General features: G+C 36.9%; 1 protein-coding gene across 1 annotated transcript in view; it reads left to right on the top strand.

The window, feature by feature from the left end:
- Nucleotides 1-18,129, top strand: part of GRIK2 (glutamate ionotropic receptor kainate type subunit 2) — a 571,469-nt gene that overhangs the window by 358,552 nt on the left and 194,788 nt on the right. Inside the window, exons 8-9 of the mRNA XM_083176981.1 lie at nt 6,663-6,806; nt 8,229-8,336. Of these exons, the coding sequence (XP_083033107.1) occupies nt 6,663-6,806; nt 8,229-8,336 (252 nt within the window). The remainder of the gene's footprint in view (nt 1-6,662; nt 6,807-8,228; nt 8,337-18,129) is intronic.

Here is an 18,129-nt window from a genome sequence, read left to right as displayed (position 1 = left end):
AAAATAAACATTTTCACAGGTTTCATTTTGTGAAAAAAACTGCCTTAATTTATGCTTTTCCCCATTAATTTCCATGAGGAATAACCTGCCTTTATGACTTTCTGCAAGTACTTTAGGTTGAGGAGGGCAAAATCATATCAATCCTGCCTCTGAAAATATTCTGTACAAAGTTCTGTTTTCTCTGTTATTCCTCAATCATTTGATTACTCTGACCAATTTTGCTCCAGTGAGATGATCTGATTGAAAGCATGCAAATAAATGTTAAGGCGCCTAAACACTGGGTGACTTTGAGCTGAAAGCTGCTCAAACTTCATGTTTTGAGCGGCTCTCAGCTCAACGCCACCCAGTGTGTATGGCTCGGCGGTGAGTGGTGAGCAGTGATGCACACTTCCGCATCATCACCAGGAAAGCCGCTCATCTGCTTGTATTACCAGCAGATGAGCAGCTTTGGGGATGGCTTTGCATAGTGGTGTGCTATGTAATGCCGTCCGCCCCCCACTGACAGTGCCGGGTAGGGGGAAAGCCACTCAGTGTGTATGTGCTGAGCAGCTTTCCCCCCAGCGATGACAGCGATCATCCCTGTCCATATACACTGGGCATAATCGTCCAGTGTGTATGGACCTTTAGTTTAACTCTCATCTTTTGATTGAGAAATGCAACATATTTTCTGACCATACCATTTCACAATGTATTGCAGTTTAGTGTGATAAAGTTTTCTAAATATACCTAGGTACACTTGAACCAAGCATATTGTCAGTTTAAAAAGAGAAAACAGAAATATGAAAGTATAAGCTATAAGCTAGACAAGGAGATATGTACCAGACTTTATGTATTCATTGGGAATGTTGCACTTAGCAACCAATCAGATTTGAACTATTGTTCCTTTCATCTAGTTTATCTAGGGGGTATGGATAGTGGGGGTATGAAAAGGTCGCAGGACTTGTACCGCCGCCCCTCGTGGGCTTGCTGCGCTCACCACGCTTTGAGTTGGCATTGATAGTGGGGGTGGCGTTGACAATGCATTTAACATTGTAAGCACCCATCAGGGTGCTTGTACAATTAAAAATCGAATCGCATCGCACGCATTGCATGCCACTATATTGCATTTGATGCGATTGTATAAGATGCACTTTGATCAAAATCGGGGGCGCCGTGCTAGGAAGCAAGTACCGAAAATAATCTGTATATCATATTTGTATAATTTCCATCATAGCTACTGTACAATTGTGAATGTGACAAATTACAGAAAAAAAGAGAGAAAAAAACATGCCCAATAAGCACACAGTGCAATTTAACAGTTCATAAAACCGCAAAATTAAATCTGTCTTAAAGATTTATTAAATTTCACTTAATAAAACGGTGTGTGGGATGTGTGAGCAAGTGTGAATTAAGTGAAATTATTCCAGGGGCAATATATTTTATTACCTGTTGATGGTTTGCATTGTTCAAGGTATTTATACTCAATTCTTATTATTGTCTAGCAGATAAAATTACTGAATACAGAAAAGCATGTATTTCGATTTTCAGTTTAGTTACAGTAGACTAAACTTGTAAAAGCCAAGGTTTTGTGAACAACATTATTTTGTAATTGGATTTAAATGAAAGTATTTATCTATTAAAATATTGTTGTGTTATGCTTTGTAGACATGCAGGAAAAAATTAACTCTTTATTAACTACCATGATTATGTATTTATGGGCTTACTGTATGTAATAAAAATGGACAAAAAACCTCTCAATTGTAAGCATACATAACTTTATTTTTATAAAAATACCAATAATATCACTTACAATATATAGTAAAGAATAAGAATTGTTCGAATGATAACATTTTTTATACCTTTTAATAAAACAGAGAAAACTTTCTTTTTTTATCAGATTCAATGTTTTTGCTATGCTTTTTTGCATATAAATTAAAACCTAGATAACTTGCAATCTAAACTTGCCATATGCCAATCACTGAGAATTCTTTGAAGAGAAAGTAAGCATTATAATACACATTTTATGCACTTTACTGCTGACAGTTCACTAGAATTTATGTCCTATAACTTTTAATGATAGTTCTGTATATTTCAAGAATGCCTAAGACACATCTTAAGAAAAGGAACTGTCAACTGAGATAATGATAGGCTCCTCAAGATGACATACCTTGTGCTGCTACTGAAAGCTACTGAGTGACAAGAAGTTGCTACTGACAATCACAGCGCATGCTTTGTTGTACTATTTAATATGGGTTTCCCCAAATTCTCTGGCTCCTCAAAGGCTTTGGACGAGAAGAAAATGGACAGATCGTTTCATGCATTATAGATGACATGCCATCCTATTATAAGAACCAGAACATCCAGTCTACATTTCTAATCATTCAAAGGAAAAGTGTGATATAGTTCTTAAAGGAAAAAAAACAACTCTGAGCTTTATGTTAGTTAAACTTTTTGTCAGGTTTTATTGGTAAAATGTAATTGTTTAATATACTGAGTTTTATACTTTTTGTAATGTATTTTTTTTTACTCATATACCTATTTTTATGTGAATGTACAGTATTATTCCTAATATTTATTATTTATTATTATTTATTAACAGTATCTTATATAGTGCACACATATTCCATCCGCAGCACTTTACAGAGAATATTTGAACATTCACATCAGTCCCTGCCCCAGTGGAGCTTTCGATCTATATTTCCTACCACATGTACATGCACACACAGACTTTCTAGGGTTAATTTTGTTAGGAGCCAATTAACCTACCAGTATATTTTTAGACTGTGGGAAGAAACTGGAGCACCTGGGTGAGATGGCAGGTTATTGCATGCCTCATTGTTGTAGATGGAGGCCATGACAGCTGCATTCTGCCAATAGGTGCTTGGTGGCAGACTTAGAAGAAGAGTGGAGCCAAATGCTTTGTCCAGAGTGCTGCAGTGACACCGGTGATAGACATACAGTAGGAGCACATCTCATCTATCTTGCTTAGGCCATGGCTCACGATGGCTAGCCACGGTTATCCGCTGCAATACAATACAGCTGCAATACAATACATAGAACAATACAGTAGGGGATTAGCAGAGTAATCCATTTACTCACTTAATCCTATTATAGAGATAGATGGCAGTGGCTCCCACTGTAGCACTGCCGATCCTGAGGAACCTGCAATCAGTACATATGGTAAAATACAGCCCTGCATGTATCATGTTCTAATCTGCTCCCCACTGCACACTGCACTATTTGTGAGCTACAAACAAGCAGCTGCAGCCACCGCTGGTCATTTCAAATATATGGGATTTGTTTTCTTTTTTATTTGTAAACATTTGAGGTGAATTACTAAAATATTAATTTTTAAAGGATATTCTTCTTAAAGAATACAAGGAATCCATTTTGTTTTACTTTTTGCAATCTGTACCAATATTTATTTAATTTTATAATATACTCAGCTATATTAGTTAATTAGTTATCTCAGTATTTTTGTTTTCAGGCTGGTACAAGTAGAAATAAAATATTTTATATGTTTGAATGGATTCAAAACTCTATCATAATAATAAATAATATAAAATTTGATACACATGGAATTGCTGAATGCAAGATATTTGGAAATGTATGTAGGTTCTTGAGAGATGTTAATCAATTGTAGGCCAATGTTAGTCAATGTCTTCATATATAAAGAGCAGAATTTGACAGATTAATTCCATTACACACATAAAAAAAAATCCCAAAATATGTAGTAACATGATACTGCCTCTAAATTTACTAGCTCAAAATGATAAAACAAATAACCGGTACTTGTTTCCTAGCACGGCGCCCATCACATCGTATACCATAAGCCTTACAATGGTATGTGACGCGATTGCACCCGATGTTATACAATTTTAAATTGTATACCATTGTATAGGGCATACAATGGCATACAATGCGATGGTATACGATTTTAAATTGTATAAGCACCCTAATGGGTGTTTTCAATGTTAAATGGCCCCCCTATAATATTATTAATTGTATAAGCACCGTAATGGGTGCTTACAATGTTAAAAGCACCCCCACGCCACCCCCAGTATCAATGCCAAACTGAAGCGTGGCGAGCATGGCGAGCGTAGCGAGCCCGCGAGGGGCGGTGGTACTCGTCCTCCGACCTTTTCATACCCCCACTATCCATGTCGACATGTAGATGATTTTAGATAGTGTGGCGAGCGCAGTGAGCCACCAAGCCCAAAGCAAGCGTGGAATACATGTAAAGTAATACGCCCGAAGTGGGCGTGGAATACATGTAAAGTAATACATGTCCCCTCGCGGGTCTCGCTGCGCTCACTACGCTTCGGGTTGGACATGTACTGCCGCCCCTCTCGCGGGCTCGCTGCGCTCACCGCGCTTCGGGTTGGCGTTCATAGTGGGGGTGACGTGAGGGTGCATTTAACATTGTTAATTATCGTACAAAATCGTATAAGGGGCCATTTAACATTGAAAACACCCATTAGGGTGCTTATACAATTTAAAATCGTATTGCATCACATCACATCGCATCGCATGCGGCTATATGGCATGCGATACAATGCATAAGATGCCATATGATTGAAAATCGTGGGCGCCATGCTAGGAAACGAGTACCAAATAACCTTACCATGTACTTGGGTTTCAAATCCTTTTAACTAATAGGAACATCTTAGAATACATAAAAAATGTTTATTCAATCAACTGTTCTACCAAGGAAACCCTGCTTCTACTTAATATTATAACAATGGGTACAGGAGTATTATTGTACTTTAACTAAGAACCTTGGAAATATGTTACTTTGATGGATGTTGATAATTAGGAGAGGAATAAACAGTTGTAATCACAAACATTATGGCTGCCAATTTAAATTTTCATGTAGACATTTTAAAGGGATGTACGATCTTTAATGCTTATTGGAGCTTCACATGTATTCTATAAACAGCCAATTATTTATAATGGAAAAACAATATTAGAATGAACATGTTAATTGTATGCCATACTATCATCATCCAAATAAATACTTGCAGACACTGTTCTCTCCAATATGACTCATATTAATGACAACCACTTGAAGAGGCAATAAAATGCTAATGAGTCTTGACAGCTCTGTATGTGATGACTGCAAATTATGAAAGAACAAAAACAGATAGTGTCCCAGCACATCAAATTAATAGATGAAATCCACAGAGTATTTCCAGACTCTGGATACTTGAGTATGTGGAACCACACTGACCTTGGTGTTGGTCCCTATGTGCACAAAAATGTTTCTTGACAGCACAACCAAGATCTTCAAAACACAGCCAAAAATTAGAGTGGAGGAAAGAATCCCAAAAATGGTAATAGTGGTAGTTCGGCGCACGTGCAGGAATTTCTTTTAAAGGAACAGTCATTTGCAAGGCATGGTTTTGCCTTGTATATGATTATCCCTTTAAAAATATGCCTGCATTCGAATGACATCCCGCATGGCCACTGCCTCTGGAGTTTAGAAGTACTGCATAATTATTTAGGAGATTAATCAATAACTCTAATTAACCCTTTGAGTGCCAGCATCTCTGTGATTGTTAAACAAAACACCTGCTAAAAATGCCAGCCTCACTCACATTTGTTATGTAAATTAAAATAAAAAAAGTAAAAAAAAAGGTATATGCTATATACAGTAATATAAACATTACAGACCATAATGATGAATAAAAATGTTTGCTTGCCAATTTCCACAATTTTGACAAGTTTACTTGGCACTATTTTCTAAATAATTTTAGGACTGAACTATAACTCCAAATAAGACCAGTTTTACTTTTACACTGTAGCATATGTGTGTTTATAATAAAACTATTATTAAACTAGGTTATTGTGTGTTAAGCAAACTGGAAATATGTTCTGTTGAATGAATCGAGTCTTCATTTTAAAATGAGCAATGGTTTTAACAAACTGTAAGTTATTTTTGCAAATGTTTGCAAGGCAATTGTGATATAGCATTCCTACTTTTGTGGCCTCTGACCACTGCATATACTTTGCATGGGAATAATTAAAAGTAAAATGTGTTAAGATAATTTAAATAAAAGGCGTGATATATATATATATATATATATATATATATATATATATATATATATATATATATAGTGAATCCAAAGACCCGGCACTCCGACCCCTCCGTGGGGTACCTTGCTCAGTTGCCAATCTGCATAGGTGGTGAGCCTAATGTACAAAGTAGCGTGGGAAAGCAGCGGCACTCTGAGGCTTGTACAAGGTGCAAATATAGTGAAAATTTAATGAACACTTGTCTACATGTTTCGGGGAATTTCACCCCTTCTTCAGGACCTGAAGAAGGGGTGAAATTCCCCGAAACATGTAGACAAGTGTTCATTAAATTTTTTACTATATTTGCACCTTGTACAAGCCTCAGAGTGCCGCTGCTTTCCCATGCTACTTTATATATATATATATATATATATATATATATTAATTAAATGATTCATCTAAACTTAATGTAAAGACAAATATAAGCCTCTAAGATGACTCTTCCAAAACACAGCAAATGTGGAAAGTCAGCAAAAAGTGTCCCTAATTTTAAAAATATAAATATATTATTGTGACAGTAGTGTGTTAATTGATTAAATGGCCTGCAATTACTGGTCACATATAAGTTGTACATTATTGAAACATACCATTCCATTTTATTTCAGACTGATGCAGCACTGATGTATGATGCAGTCCATGTTGTTTCTGTAGCTGTGCAGCAATTTCCACAAATGACAGTCAGTTCCTTACAATGTAACAGACATAAACCTTGGCGATTTGGTGCTCGCTTTATCAGTCTCATTAAAGAGGTAAGACTTGGTTTAACCAATGTTTAATATTCATTATACTTTTCAATATGAAAAACATAACTCAAATATAATAACAACAGGTGCAGGAATAACTGAACATACATTTTGTGTACATAATGATAATAGCATTAGTAAATACAACCTATTGAATTTTTAAATATCATATAATTTATTATATATTGCCATCTAATTTGTAAGACATAATAATAAATACAAACAACAATTATGTACACATATACATGTCTGAGATCTATTGTACTTTACACATATTTAGTAACTCATTTACTGTACATAACAAACACATGGATGTGACTCTCCTGCATCAGCTATGGTATTGGGAGTTATGTTGTGTTTTCAGACTGGGAAGACCTCTCAGCCTAATAGTTTTTTGCCAACAATATAATTTTTCTTAATTTAGGCATGGTCTAATTTTTTACTAATTATAGCTAATTTTCCCATGGAGTCCTCATTCTTCCTTTCCTATTAATCCTAAACTCATTCAATCTCTTAATTGAGTTGGCCACTGGACTCAAAAAAACATCTATTAGTAATTTATCCATATGTTTTTTTCTAAGAAGTGTGAAGTTTGATGCCAATATACAGTATAAAATCAGTTCTTGTGATTTCTCCAGTATTTCCATCAATAACTCTGGTACACAATTATTACTACTACTACCGGCCAAATTATGAAAGTTACACATATTCACAATACAGCAGAAGAATAAAAGGACATGTATGAAGCTACTTAATACAGTAAGTTGTAATTTGCCACTGGGAGTAGTGAGAAACTGAGCACATGCAACATCTTTAGGAAATCCCTGATGGCAGTTTTCTAGGCTGCAGAGTGTACCAGACACCATAACTTTCAAATATGGGTACAACAAAGCAGTATTGGTAGTGCTTCCTAGACCTTGCACCCACTTACTGACTTTTAGGTACAGCCCAGTCACTGAAGAGAAGATATAAATACACAAGATGATGGCAGAACAGTACAATGCTTGGGGAAAAATACTATTGAAAGGATATACAGTATAACAAAAATCTAAAATAAAATAAAGACATAAATTCCATACAAAATAATTTAAAAAATAAGTTTAAAATCCAACACAATGAAGAAATAGACATATTTGGCAAACTAGATGGAATAGCTGTTAAATAGACAATGATTCTCAAATCAGTAATTTGGTGTGTTTTTTCATGTATAACATTCCAAATGCAATGCATTTTATATGTAACAAAATATTAAGGAATTATTGTATCTAAATATGTAGAAAATGTTAAAAGCACATGCTCTCTGTCAAAACAGAATTAGCCACAAGGTACATTATTTAAATGTGAATATTGTATATTCTGACGTTTGCAAATATTAATATGATCTTTTTTATCTACCTAACTTATGCAAATGATTATTTTCTACCTTAGGCTCACTGGGAAGGCCTCACAGGCAGGATAACTTTCAACAAAACCAATGGCTTACGGACTGACTTTGATTTAGATGTGATCAGTCTCAAGGAAGAAGGCCTCGAAAAGGTACTTTATATATTCAACCTATGGACTGAGAGATTAACAAAATATTGAAGAATAATCTTATGAGAATTCCTTTTGATGTTGAAGTTGTACTGCTTGCCTCAACTTGATACATGAAATTGAATTTATGATATTAAAAAACACAATAAATTGCAAATTAATATACAGAGGGGTGCATTAAAGAGTTGAAATAGAGAAGACAAATTACAAAAATAATATTCCTGGTACAATAACTGTTAAGTAATTGCATTTGTTTTATTTTTAGTTATTTATATGTACATTTTACCATTGACCAAATTACTCAAATTGTTTCTCACATTATGGTTTACTAACATTTATCTTTGGTCTGCTGAAGGATTTCCTGATATAATTTTTGCCATAGATCTTTTGATGGATATAAATACCAATTGTTTCTTTCAGGCTACAAATACTACAGGATTTTTACTTTATACAAAAACACCAAATAAATAAACATCTGCTAGTCTGAGTATCTAATTAAACTTTAGACAGACGGTTGACAATGATTGTGTCCTTAATGAGATTAATAGTAAAACAAAAATATTTTTTTTACTTTGATGTAGATATAACAGCAACAGTAGGCACTTGCAGACAGCTTCCACATACAGCCACATTCAACAGACATAGACTGTATGCACAGACAATATCTCTTTTCAGTAGCAATCAAATATTGTATTTGATAGAGTTGATGGACTGGTCAATGGATTGAGAAATAACCTAGTTAATTTATTATGTCAAAATAATTCAAGCTTGCATCAAAAATATTTATGTCTACATTCTAAACATGGTAATCCGAGGCTGAACTAACATTGGTGCAGCAGGTGGAGTGCACCGTGGCCCCACAGGTCTAATGGGCCAACTACTGCCCATATGACCCTTTTTCTGTCATCCTGTCATTCTGTCATCTGGGCTTTCCACTCACAAGTTCTGCCACTGATGGTGATAATCCAATTAAAGATCAGCCTTGATGGGAGGCCAATAAGATGTGTGCTAGTTTGTTACTCTCTCCTACTATCTGTGGAACAGGATGGTAGGTGACCTGTTGAGTGACCTTTTTCAGCTGAATGTAAATGTGCTGAAACTCTGCTTTGTGTAATTTAGACAGTATGTACTTCTACCCTTGGGGGGGATATATATATATATATATAGATCCAGAGAGTCCGTCACTCCACTTTAGTAATACAGCTGCCTCTGGTGCCCATCCAAATAATTTAATGTAAGTCCAAATAGTAAGATGTCATTTAGAGTATGAAACATAATACAGAGACTGTTTCAAGTAGCCAACTTTTTAAGGAGTTACTCCTTTTTATCAAGACAAGGTCTGGTTTTGATAAAGGGGTAACTCCCTGAAACGTTGGCTACTTGAAACAGTCTCTGTATTATTGTGTTTCATACTCCGAGTGACATCTTACTATTTGGACACACAAACACACATATATATATATATATATGTGTGGGTCCAGGTTCTGTCTGGCACTCCTCACTTTCAATGGTGGATGACCCGGGTGCCCTCCTTGGGTGAGAATCTCACATGCAATATGCGCGCTAGGAAGAACAGGCGTCACTCCGGGATTTCAGTGAAAGTAGTGAATTTTTTTTTTACTGCATGCCTTCGGCCAACGCCGTTTCGGGATCTCTCCCTTCGTCAGGACCAACACATGTTCACTGAAATCCCGGAGTGACGCCTGTTCTTCCTAGCGTGTATATATATATATATATATATATATATATACACACACACACAGCAGCAGGACCCATCACTAAGGACTTGATTTAAATGCCCACTTAGCTTGCTCCGGTGCCCTCAGTGCTGAGGGTGTGATGCCTCCTTGATGCAATCTTGTAGAATAATATCGGCACTACTTATCCGGATGACAGGACAGTCGAGCGCTGAAACGTTGATCTATCAGCACAAGGATTAAAGTTAATCCCACTATTTTAGCTTTCATCAAGTCTCCGAGTGCCACTGTTATTATACAATTTTATATATATAAAAATGCTGGCATAGTACAGAATTAATTGGCTGGTGAAGATAAAGTGCTACAGTTTACCACAGGAAATAATGTAACTGTATATGATATATAGTTGGGAAAATGCCTTTCTCCAGGATCTAGTAATCCAGCACCCTCCTGAAGAAGCTGCATGACCATAGCCAATGGAAACACTTTAAGCTTGTATCTAGACTCTTGTTACTCCCCTGGATCTCTATTTGGACTTCTGTTTGGACTTTGCCCTTCTCTGGAACATTCTGCATCATTCTAGTTACCTAGGGGATACTTGTATAGACGGTTTATCTGCAAATATGGTTGCTAAAAGGAATATTTAGACATATAAGATTCACATACAGGTAATAACTTGCTGCTAAAATTGTATCCTTAATGAATGCAAAGGAGAATGTCCAAAAACACTTATTAATATAGCAGCCAGTCTGATGTTGCATAAACTAGGGATGTGCACCAGGAACTTTTCGTGAAACGCATTTTGGGTCTGTATCTCAGGCAGTGTTTTGGATCTGGATCTGTTCCAAAACATCATCATTTTTGTTTTTATGAGCACTCCCACTAAATGACTTGTTTCCACCCCAGACGCCTACTTCGTGTAAATCACCTTACAAAGGGTGTGCATATAGAATTAGGTGCAAGATTTCATCGCAGGATGGCCTCGTGCATACATACTGCAAACCTTGCGTAGGCGCAGTTTATCAATAATCGTTTGCCTTACGATTTTGCAGTCATGCAATCAGGTCTGAATTGGGCCCTTTATATATTAATACAGTTTCATTTTACAAATGTCCCCTATAACTATTTCTATAACCCTTACGAAAATAAAATATCGATCAATCACATTTTCTATGGGGATTTTTCTCCTTTGTTTCATTGCAATCTAAATGGAAAATAAAAACTATCCATACAAAGGATTTAGCTTCACACTTTAAAAGAACATCAATAATGTTTCAATACATCAGCAGCAGAAAGAAGGAAAAAAATTACCCAACATTGGAAATGTATTAGTGATTGTTAAATTTGAATGAATAAATGAATAAATGAACTAAGAAATGAATAAACAAAGAAAAAATAATCTGTTTTCCTGATGAATACAACTATATATATATATATATATATATATATATATATATATATATATATATATATATATATACATAGTCAATGAGCCAAATATCTTGCTACATAAGAGTTCTTTGATGTAATCATTAGTTACAGTACTGTATTTACTAGGAAAAAAATCTTGGGTCCCTTAGCTAACTCACTGAATGCTTATGAGAGCACAGAGATTATTTGATTGTATAGAATATAATAAGCATCTTTCAAGCAGTAATTTAGGTGTGCTTCTGATTACCATAAATAAGTCACATTATGTTGACCTACATTTCTCAATTTGTCATATGTATTATATGTTTGAAAGCAGATCTTCTGTTTTTACACATGCATATTCAATGAGCTGGCTAAAACACAAGAAATTATTTGACATATGAACTCATCACCGTGCATGTAAAATAATAGAAAGCAAATAGCTAATCATATGTTAGTAACACCTTCAGAGTATTGATGTAAATCATATTTACTATACAGTAGTCACTTTTTTGTAAATAATGGATGTTATGACATGCAGTATTAAATTAACACAGTGATATGTTTGAGGTAGTTGTCTATTATATATTTTCTACCAGCCACTCTGATCTAGTCAGTGTTACTTTGTATAAAGTGTTTATAACACACATTCAGATTTATACAGTAACAGCAGTTATAGTTCTAATGTGGCAATGCAGCAGGGAGTATCACACTACCTGCATGCATTACTGATCCGAGCTGCATGCTAAGATGCAGTATTGCATCATCTGTGACACCATCAGCCTGCTGAGGGTCACACAATCTGGCCATAGCATCGCATGGAAAGGCCAGGAACTCTCCATCTTTGGATGGAAATCCTGCCCCCTTCCCTCAAAAACAATAGCAGTGACACGCCTCCATTTTGGAAAATAGAGGCTGTTGCCTCCCCTTCCTCATCCACAAACAGCATCAGACATTTACTAAGAGTCGGAAGCAATAGTGCAACCAACATTGCTGACTTGTACTACACATGTACATCGGATGGTATATTGCAATATGCACCCTGATCCGAATGAAGCCCAGAGTTAGACAAATATAAGTACTACAAGCCAATTTAAATGAAATAATCTAACCTTTATTGCAATAAACTGTATACTATATTTTATATTATATTTTTTATAAAATAAATAATTTAAAACTGTGGGCCACATATACTACACTTCAAAAGTGAAAAAATGGAGAGCCAGCCAATCAACTCCTACCTTCAATGTCACAGGCTGTGTTTTAACAATGACAGGTATGAACTGATTGGTTGAGTTATCACTCTCCATTTTATCACTTTTGAAGCTTAGTGCATCTGGCCCTTGATCTGTTTATGTGTGGAAATTTCACATTGTATGGTTTGTTGCTTGGTGCAAAGAGGGGTAAGCCATTGCTTAATACAGTGGTCATGGTTTTTACAAAGTTCACATGATATAATAATAATAATAATTTTATTTATATAGCGCTCTTTCTCCAGTAGGACTCAAGATGCTTAACAGATAGAATGAATGTATCCTCTGACATCTCCACTATCATTCTGGGTGACTTCAATATTGCTATTGACAGTCCACCATCTTTGCATGCTTCCAAACTCATCTCTCTAACCTCCTCTTTTGGCCTCTCCCAGTGGTTCCGACTCATGAGGAAGGCCACTGCCTTGACCTTGTTTTCACTAGGCTGTGCTCAGTCTCTTATTTTACTAACACTCCATTCTCTCTCTCTGATCACAATCTCATTACCCTCTCGCTCTTCTCCATTACCCCAAGCTCACTGACAATGAAATCATGCAAGCCTAATCTAACCCCCAGAAATACTAAAGGTATTAAATGTCCACAACTTTCCACCTCCCTGCAAAAACAGCTCTCACTAATTTCTACATTTACCTCTCGTGACTCTGCAGTTTCTCACCTCTACCAGACTCTTGAAACAGCCCTTGATGGAGTGGCTCCAGCTTTCCATTACAACCACGTAGACTTATATGCCAACCATGGCACTCCAAAACAACAAGACAACTACAAAATTAGTCACGTAAAGTAGAACACCAATGGCGTAAATCTCGTAGTATGACTGATTTCCTCACATATAAGACTAGCTACCACTCCTACTGCAATGCTTTGGACACTGCCAAATAAACATACTACCAATCTCTCTTCTCTTCTCATGCCATCAACCCTAGGCGACTTTTTAACACATTTACTGTAGGTCTATTCTGTACCCTCAACCTCCTCCCCCACCAGCTACCATCAGTGCACAATAACTTGCCTCTTACTTTAAGGACAAGATTGATAACATCCGAGATGAAATGGTATGCTCTACTCAAACTCTAACCCACTTTTTTTCCCCTGCTGAACCCTCTGGCACTTTCTCTTTATTTGAGCCCACAAATGAAAAAGAAGTATCCACGCTCTTCTTATCCTCCTACTCTTCTACCTCTCCTCTTATTCCTATACCTGCAGAATTTATTACAAATCTATCTCCTTTGCTTATTCCAACCTTAACTAAAATCTGCAATCTCTCTCTTGCTACTGGTACTTTTCCTTCTCTGCTCAAACATGCAGTGATTACTCCCATTCTGAAAAAACACAATTCTGACCCTAAATCTCTCTCTAACTACAGTCCTATCTTTCAGCTCCCATGTCTCTCCAAGCTACTGTAGAGACTTGTCTACTCTTGCCCACACACTTTCTTAACTCTCACACCCTATTGGACCCACTTCAGTTAGGTTTTCGCTCTCAATACTCCACTGAGACAGCACTGACTAAAGTGGTGAGTGATCTGGTATCTGCTAAGTCTAAAGGCCATTACTCACTACTTATTCTTCTAGATATTTCTGCTGCATTTGACACTGTGGATCATACTCTTCTCTTAAAAACTACACTCCCAAGGTCTTAATGATACAGCCCTTTCCTGGTTCTCTTCCTACCTATCTGATCGCTCTTTCAGTATTTGCTTGTTTGACTCTACCTCCTCTTCACTACCTCTATCAGTCGGAGTTCCGCAAGGCTCAGTCTTAGGTCCTCTGCTTTTCTCAATCTATACTTCCTCTCTTGGCAAACTCGGATTTCAGTATCAGTTATATGCGGATGATTGCCTATGACTATTGAAGCCAATCCAGGCAATTACCAAAAAGTGTAAATTGGGGGAAACACACTAAGTTTCAATTTATTGAATATAAAAATAATTGAAACACCCTGGTGGGGAATTTACCCCCGTATACACCCAAGCACTATCATCCGCAGTCACCTCTACCTACATTTTAAATCTTTAAACCACATTTTCTTTTCTCTATCATCACTACATGTGTGTATGTCAGTGTAATTTTTTTAACCCCTTATTTCGCTACTAGTGGCTGTCTCCTTACCAACTTCATGTTCAATAAAGATAAAAGGAGCTCCCACTACTTTTAAGTAAAAGTCAATAAAGGAATTTACCGCATAATAATTTTCGGTACTCTTTACCTAGAAGGGCGCCAGCGATTGGAATCGCGGGCGTCGGGGGTAAAAATCGCGGTCATCGCGGGCATCGTGGGTAAATCGTGGGTACATAAAAATCTGCTACCCGCGATGACCGCGATTTTCCCATAGGGAACAATGTTAAAAAGGCTGATTGAGCGCGATTTTCATGTAAAATGCCTCAATGCCCGCGATTTGGCCATAGGAATCAATGTTAAATGGGCTACAGAGCCCAAATAGGCACAATTAACCCTTAAATGTCCCCCCAAAATTTTTAACGCCACCCCACGATCCACGCCAACCCGAAGTGTGGCGAGCGCAGCGAGCCCGCGAGGGGCGGCGGTACGCGTCCTCCGACCTTTTCATGCCCTACTATCCACGTCGGCGTGGAGTTGAGAATAGAATAGTGTGGCGAGCGCAGCGAGCCACCGAGCCCGAAGCGTGGCGAGCGCAGCGAGCCCCGCGAGGGGACGCGGATACCTTCACAGGTAAACGCGTCCCCTCGCGGGCTTCACAGGTGTCCGCGTCGCCACGGACACCTGTGAAGCCCGCGAGGGGACGCGTATAACTGTGAAGGTATCCGCGTCCGCTCGCCATGCTTCGGGCTCGGTGGCTCGCTGCGCTCGCCACACTATTCTATTCTCAACTCCGACGTGGATAGTAGGGCATGAAAAGGTCGGAGGACGCGTACCGCCGCCCCTCGCGGGCTCGCTGCGCTCGCCACGCTTCGGGTTGGCGTGGATCGTGGGGTGGCGTTAACAATTTGGGGGGACATTTAAGGGTTAATTGTGCCTATTTTGGCTCTGTAGCCCATTTAACATTGATTCCTATGGCCAAATCGGGTCCATTGAGGCATTTAACAGTAAAATCGCGTCGGTCGGGCCATTTAACATTGATTCCTATGGGAAATCGGGTGCATCGCGTCGCGGGCATCGCGGGTACATTTATGGACGGCCGCGACGCGACCGACGCGATTTCCATGTTTAACATGGGTTTCAATGGGAAATCGCGGGCATTGCGTCAGTCGCGTCGCGGCCAGACATAAATATACCCGCGATCACCACGACGGGCGCCCTTCTAGGTAAAGAGTACCTAATTTTCCATTGTCTATAAGGAGTGCATCCACCACCAACTCTTTCTCTTGTCTTTTTCAAAACTCAGCAATAGTAATAAATAAGTACTGTATATATTTTTAATTTGTAGAGTATTTTTATTTGGTTTAATAAATAAAAATAAAATCAGTCATAATTAACAATGTATTTCACTTGAAATTAACATTTTTGCATAGTAATGTGCATTTGCCTCTATCATTTACTATTATATGATTAATGTTTAATGTTTATATTAGGTTTCCAAAAACATGCTTCTTTCAGTATTATAATTATAACTGGGATTTTCTTGAATTTAAAGTGTACTAAGCCCCAAGGGAATTAGCTGTTTCTCGATTGAAACTACAGAGCTAAATCTATCCAGTTTTTTGGATTGCTTTGAAATTAAAATACATGTCGTAAACAAATTGGTTGAAACAAAGTTGGTGTCAAGGTTAATCTGCCAATTAGACATGCTGCTAGAGAAATAACTTTTTCTGCTAAATATCATGTACATAATGTAACCATTATACAGTGATTTACTGTGTTGGCCAAACTATTTCCACGTTGTCAATGTCAAACCCTCTTTTATAAATTGCAAGCAAATGAAAGTGATTTTATTCAATTCCATTACAAGGCCTTATATATAAATGGGTTATATCTTTTATGGGTTTCTTTTGAATTGTCTGGTTTGCCTGACACAATGTTTACAATAGTTAGGCGAGGTGTTAGAAGATGTGTCTCACAGAGTTTGGTAATTTCACTGGGGCAGTACGGAAGGTGTAATGGTTAGCATTACTGTCTCACAGCATTGAGGTCATGGGTTTGATTCCCACCATGGCTGTGAGGAGTTTGTATATTCTCCCTGTAGTTGAGTGATTTCCTCAGGGTACTACATTTTCCGCCCACAATTCCAAAAATATACTGGTAGGTTACTTGGCTCCCTACAAAATAAACCCTAGAATGTCTGTCTGTGTGTGCATGTACATGTCGCAGGGAATATAGATTGTAAGCTCCACTGGGGAATGGACTGATGTGAATGTTCAAATATTCTCTGTAAAGCGCTGCAAAATGTGTGTGCTATATAAGAAACTGTTAATAAGTAATAAATAAATAATTCAAATATTTAATGATCTTTCTAGATTGTTGGACATAACACACAGGCATAACAACTTTCAGAAGATATGTGACAGATTGTGGCAGCACTTGTTTTACATACCAATTCGGTAGACTAGATATTTAGAGGAAAATTATTAAAATGTGAAAAAAAATGTGAATAAGATATTTTTTAAGCAGAGTGAATATCATATTTAATAAAATTATCACCACTATTGTTTTTTTTAACTTTCCTACTTGTTAATGATAAAATTGTTTATGTTATTGCTTAGGTTAATCTTTTCATTAATTCTGTAACTAACAAACTAATGAAAAAACAAACTAGCAGACTAATGGGGGAATTCAAATACCCACTATAGATTACTGTGTGTGGAAAAGGGAGGTAGCATTGGGTTTTGATGGCTATTCAATTGCACTTCCTTTTTCCCCAACAGCCTTATTAATGCCTATTAAATTATCATTGCAATTATCATTGTTAATATGTATCAACATACAACATCGATGAAAAGTTCACAGATTCTTGTGTTAAGAGGGTAGTGGTTCCAAGTAACCCACTGGTTATTGGGGATTTTTTTTTTTACTTCTGTGATTGTAAAACAAATTCTCTGATTAAGACTGACTGGGGCTAATTGAATAGCCCCAGAGAATCAAATAATAAGCATTAAATTACCATGGCAAATAGATTTCCCCCTTAACTCTATCATTAGACCCTGCAACATATCACAAAATAACTAAATAATTATCTAAAATTTATTAATTAGGGCTTGGGGCTGAAACTATTAAATGGTTGTAGTTGATATCTCATTACACTTATTAGTGACACAAATATTTTGACACAACTTATTTATTTGAGACCTGCATAGATACCTTATGTAAAATGGTATCCAGTAATACTGAAAATGTTACTGGATTAATAGTTCTGCAATTACTTTTTAACTTAATTGTATGGGTCAGAACATACATACATACATACATACATACATACATACATACATACATACATACATACATA

Source organism: Crinia signifera, chromosome 3 (genome assembly GCF_055691185.1).
Source record: "Crinia signifera chromosome 3, ASM5569118v1, whole genome shotgun sequence".
In the NCBI taxonomy this organism is placed as follows: domain Eukaryota; kingdom Metazoa; phylum Chordata; class Amphibia; order Anura; family Myobatrachidae; genus Crinia; species Crinia signifera.
This window is presented reverse-complemented; position numbering and strand designations above follow the sequence as displayed.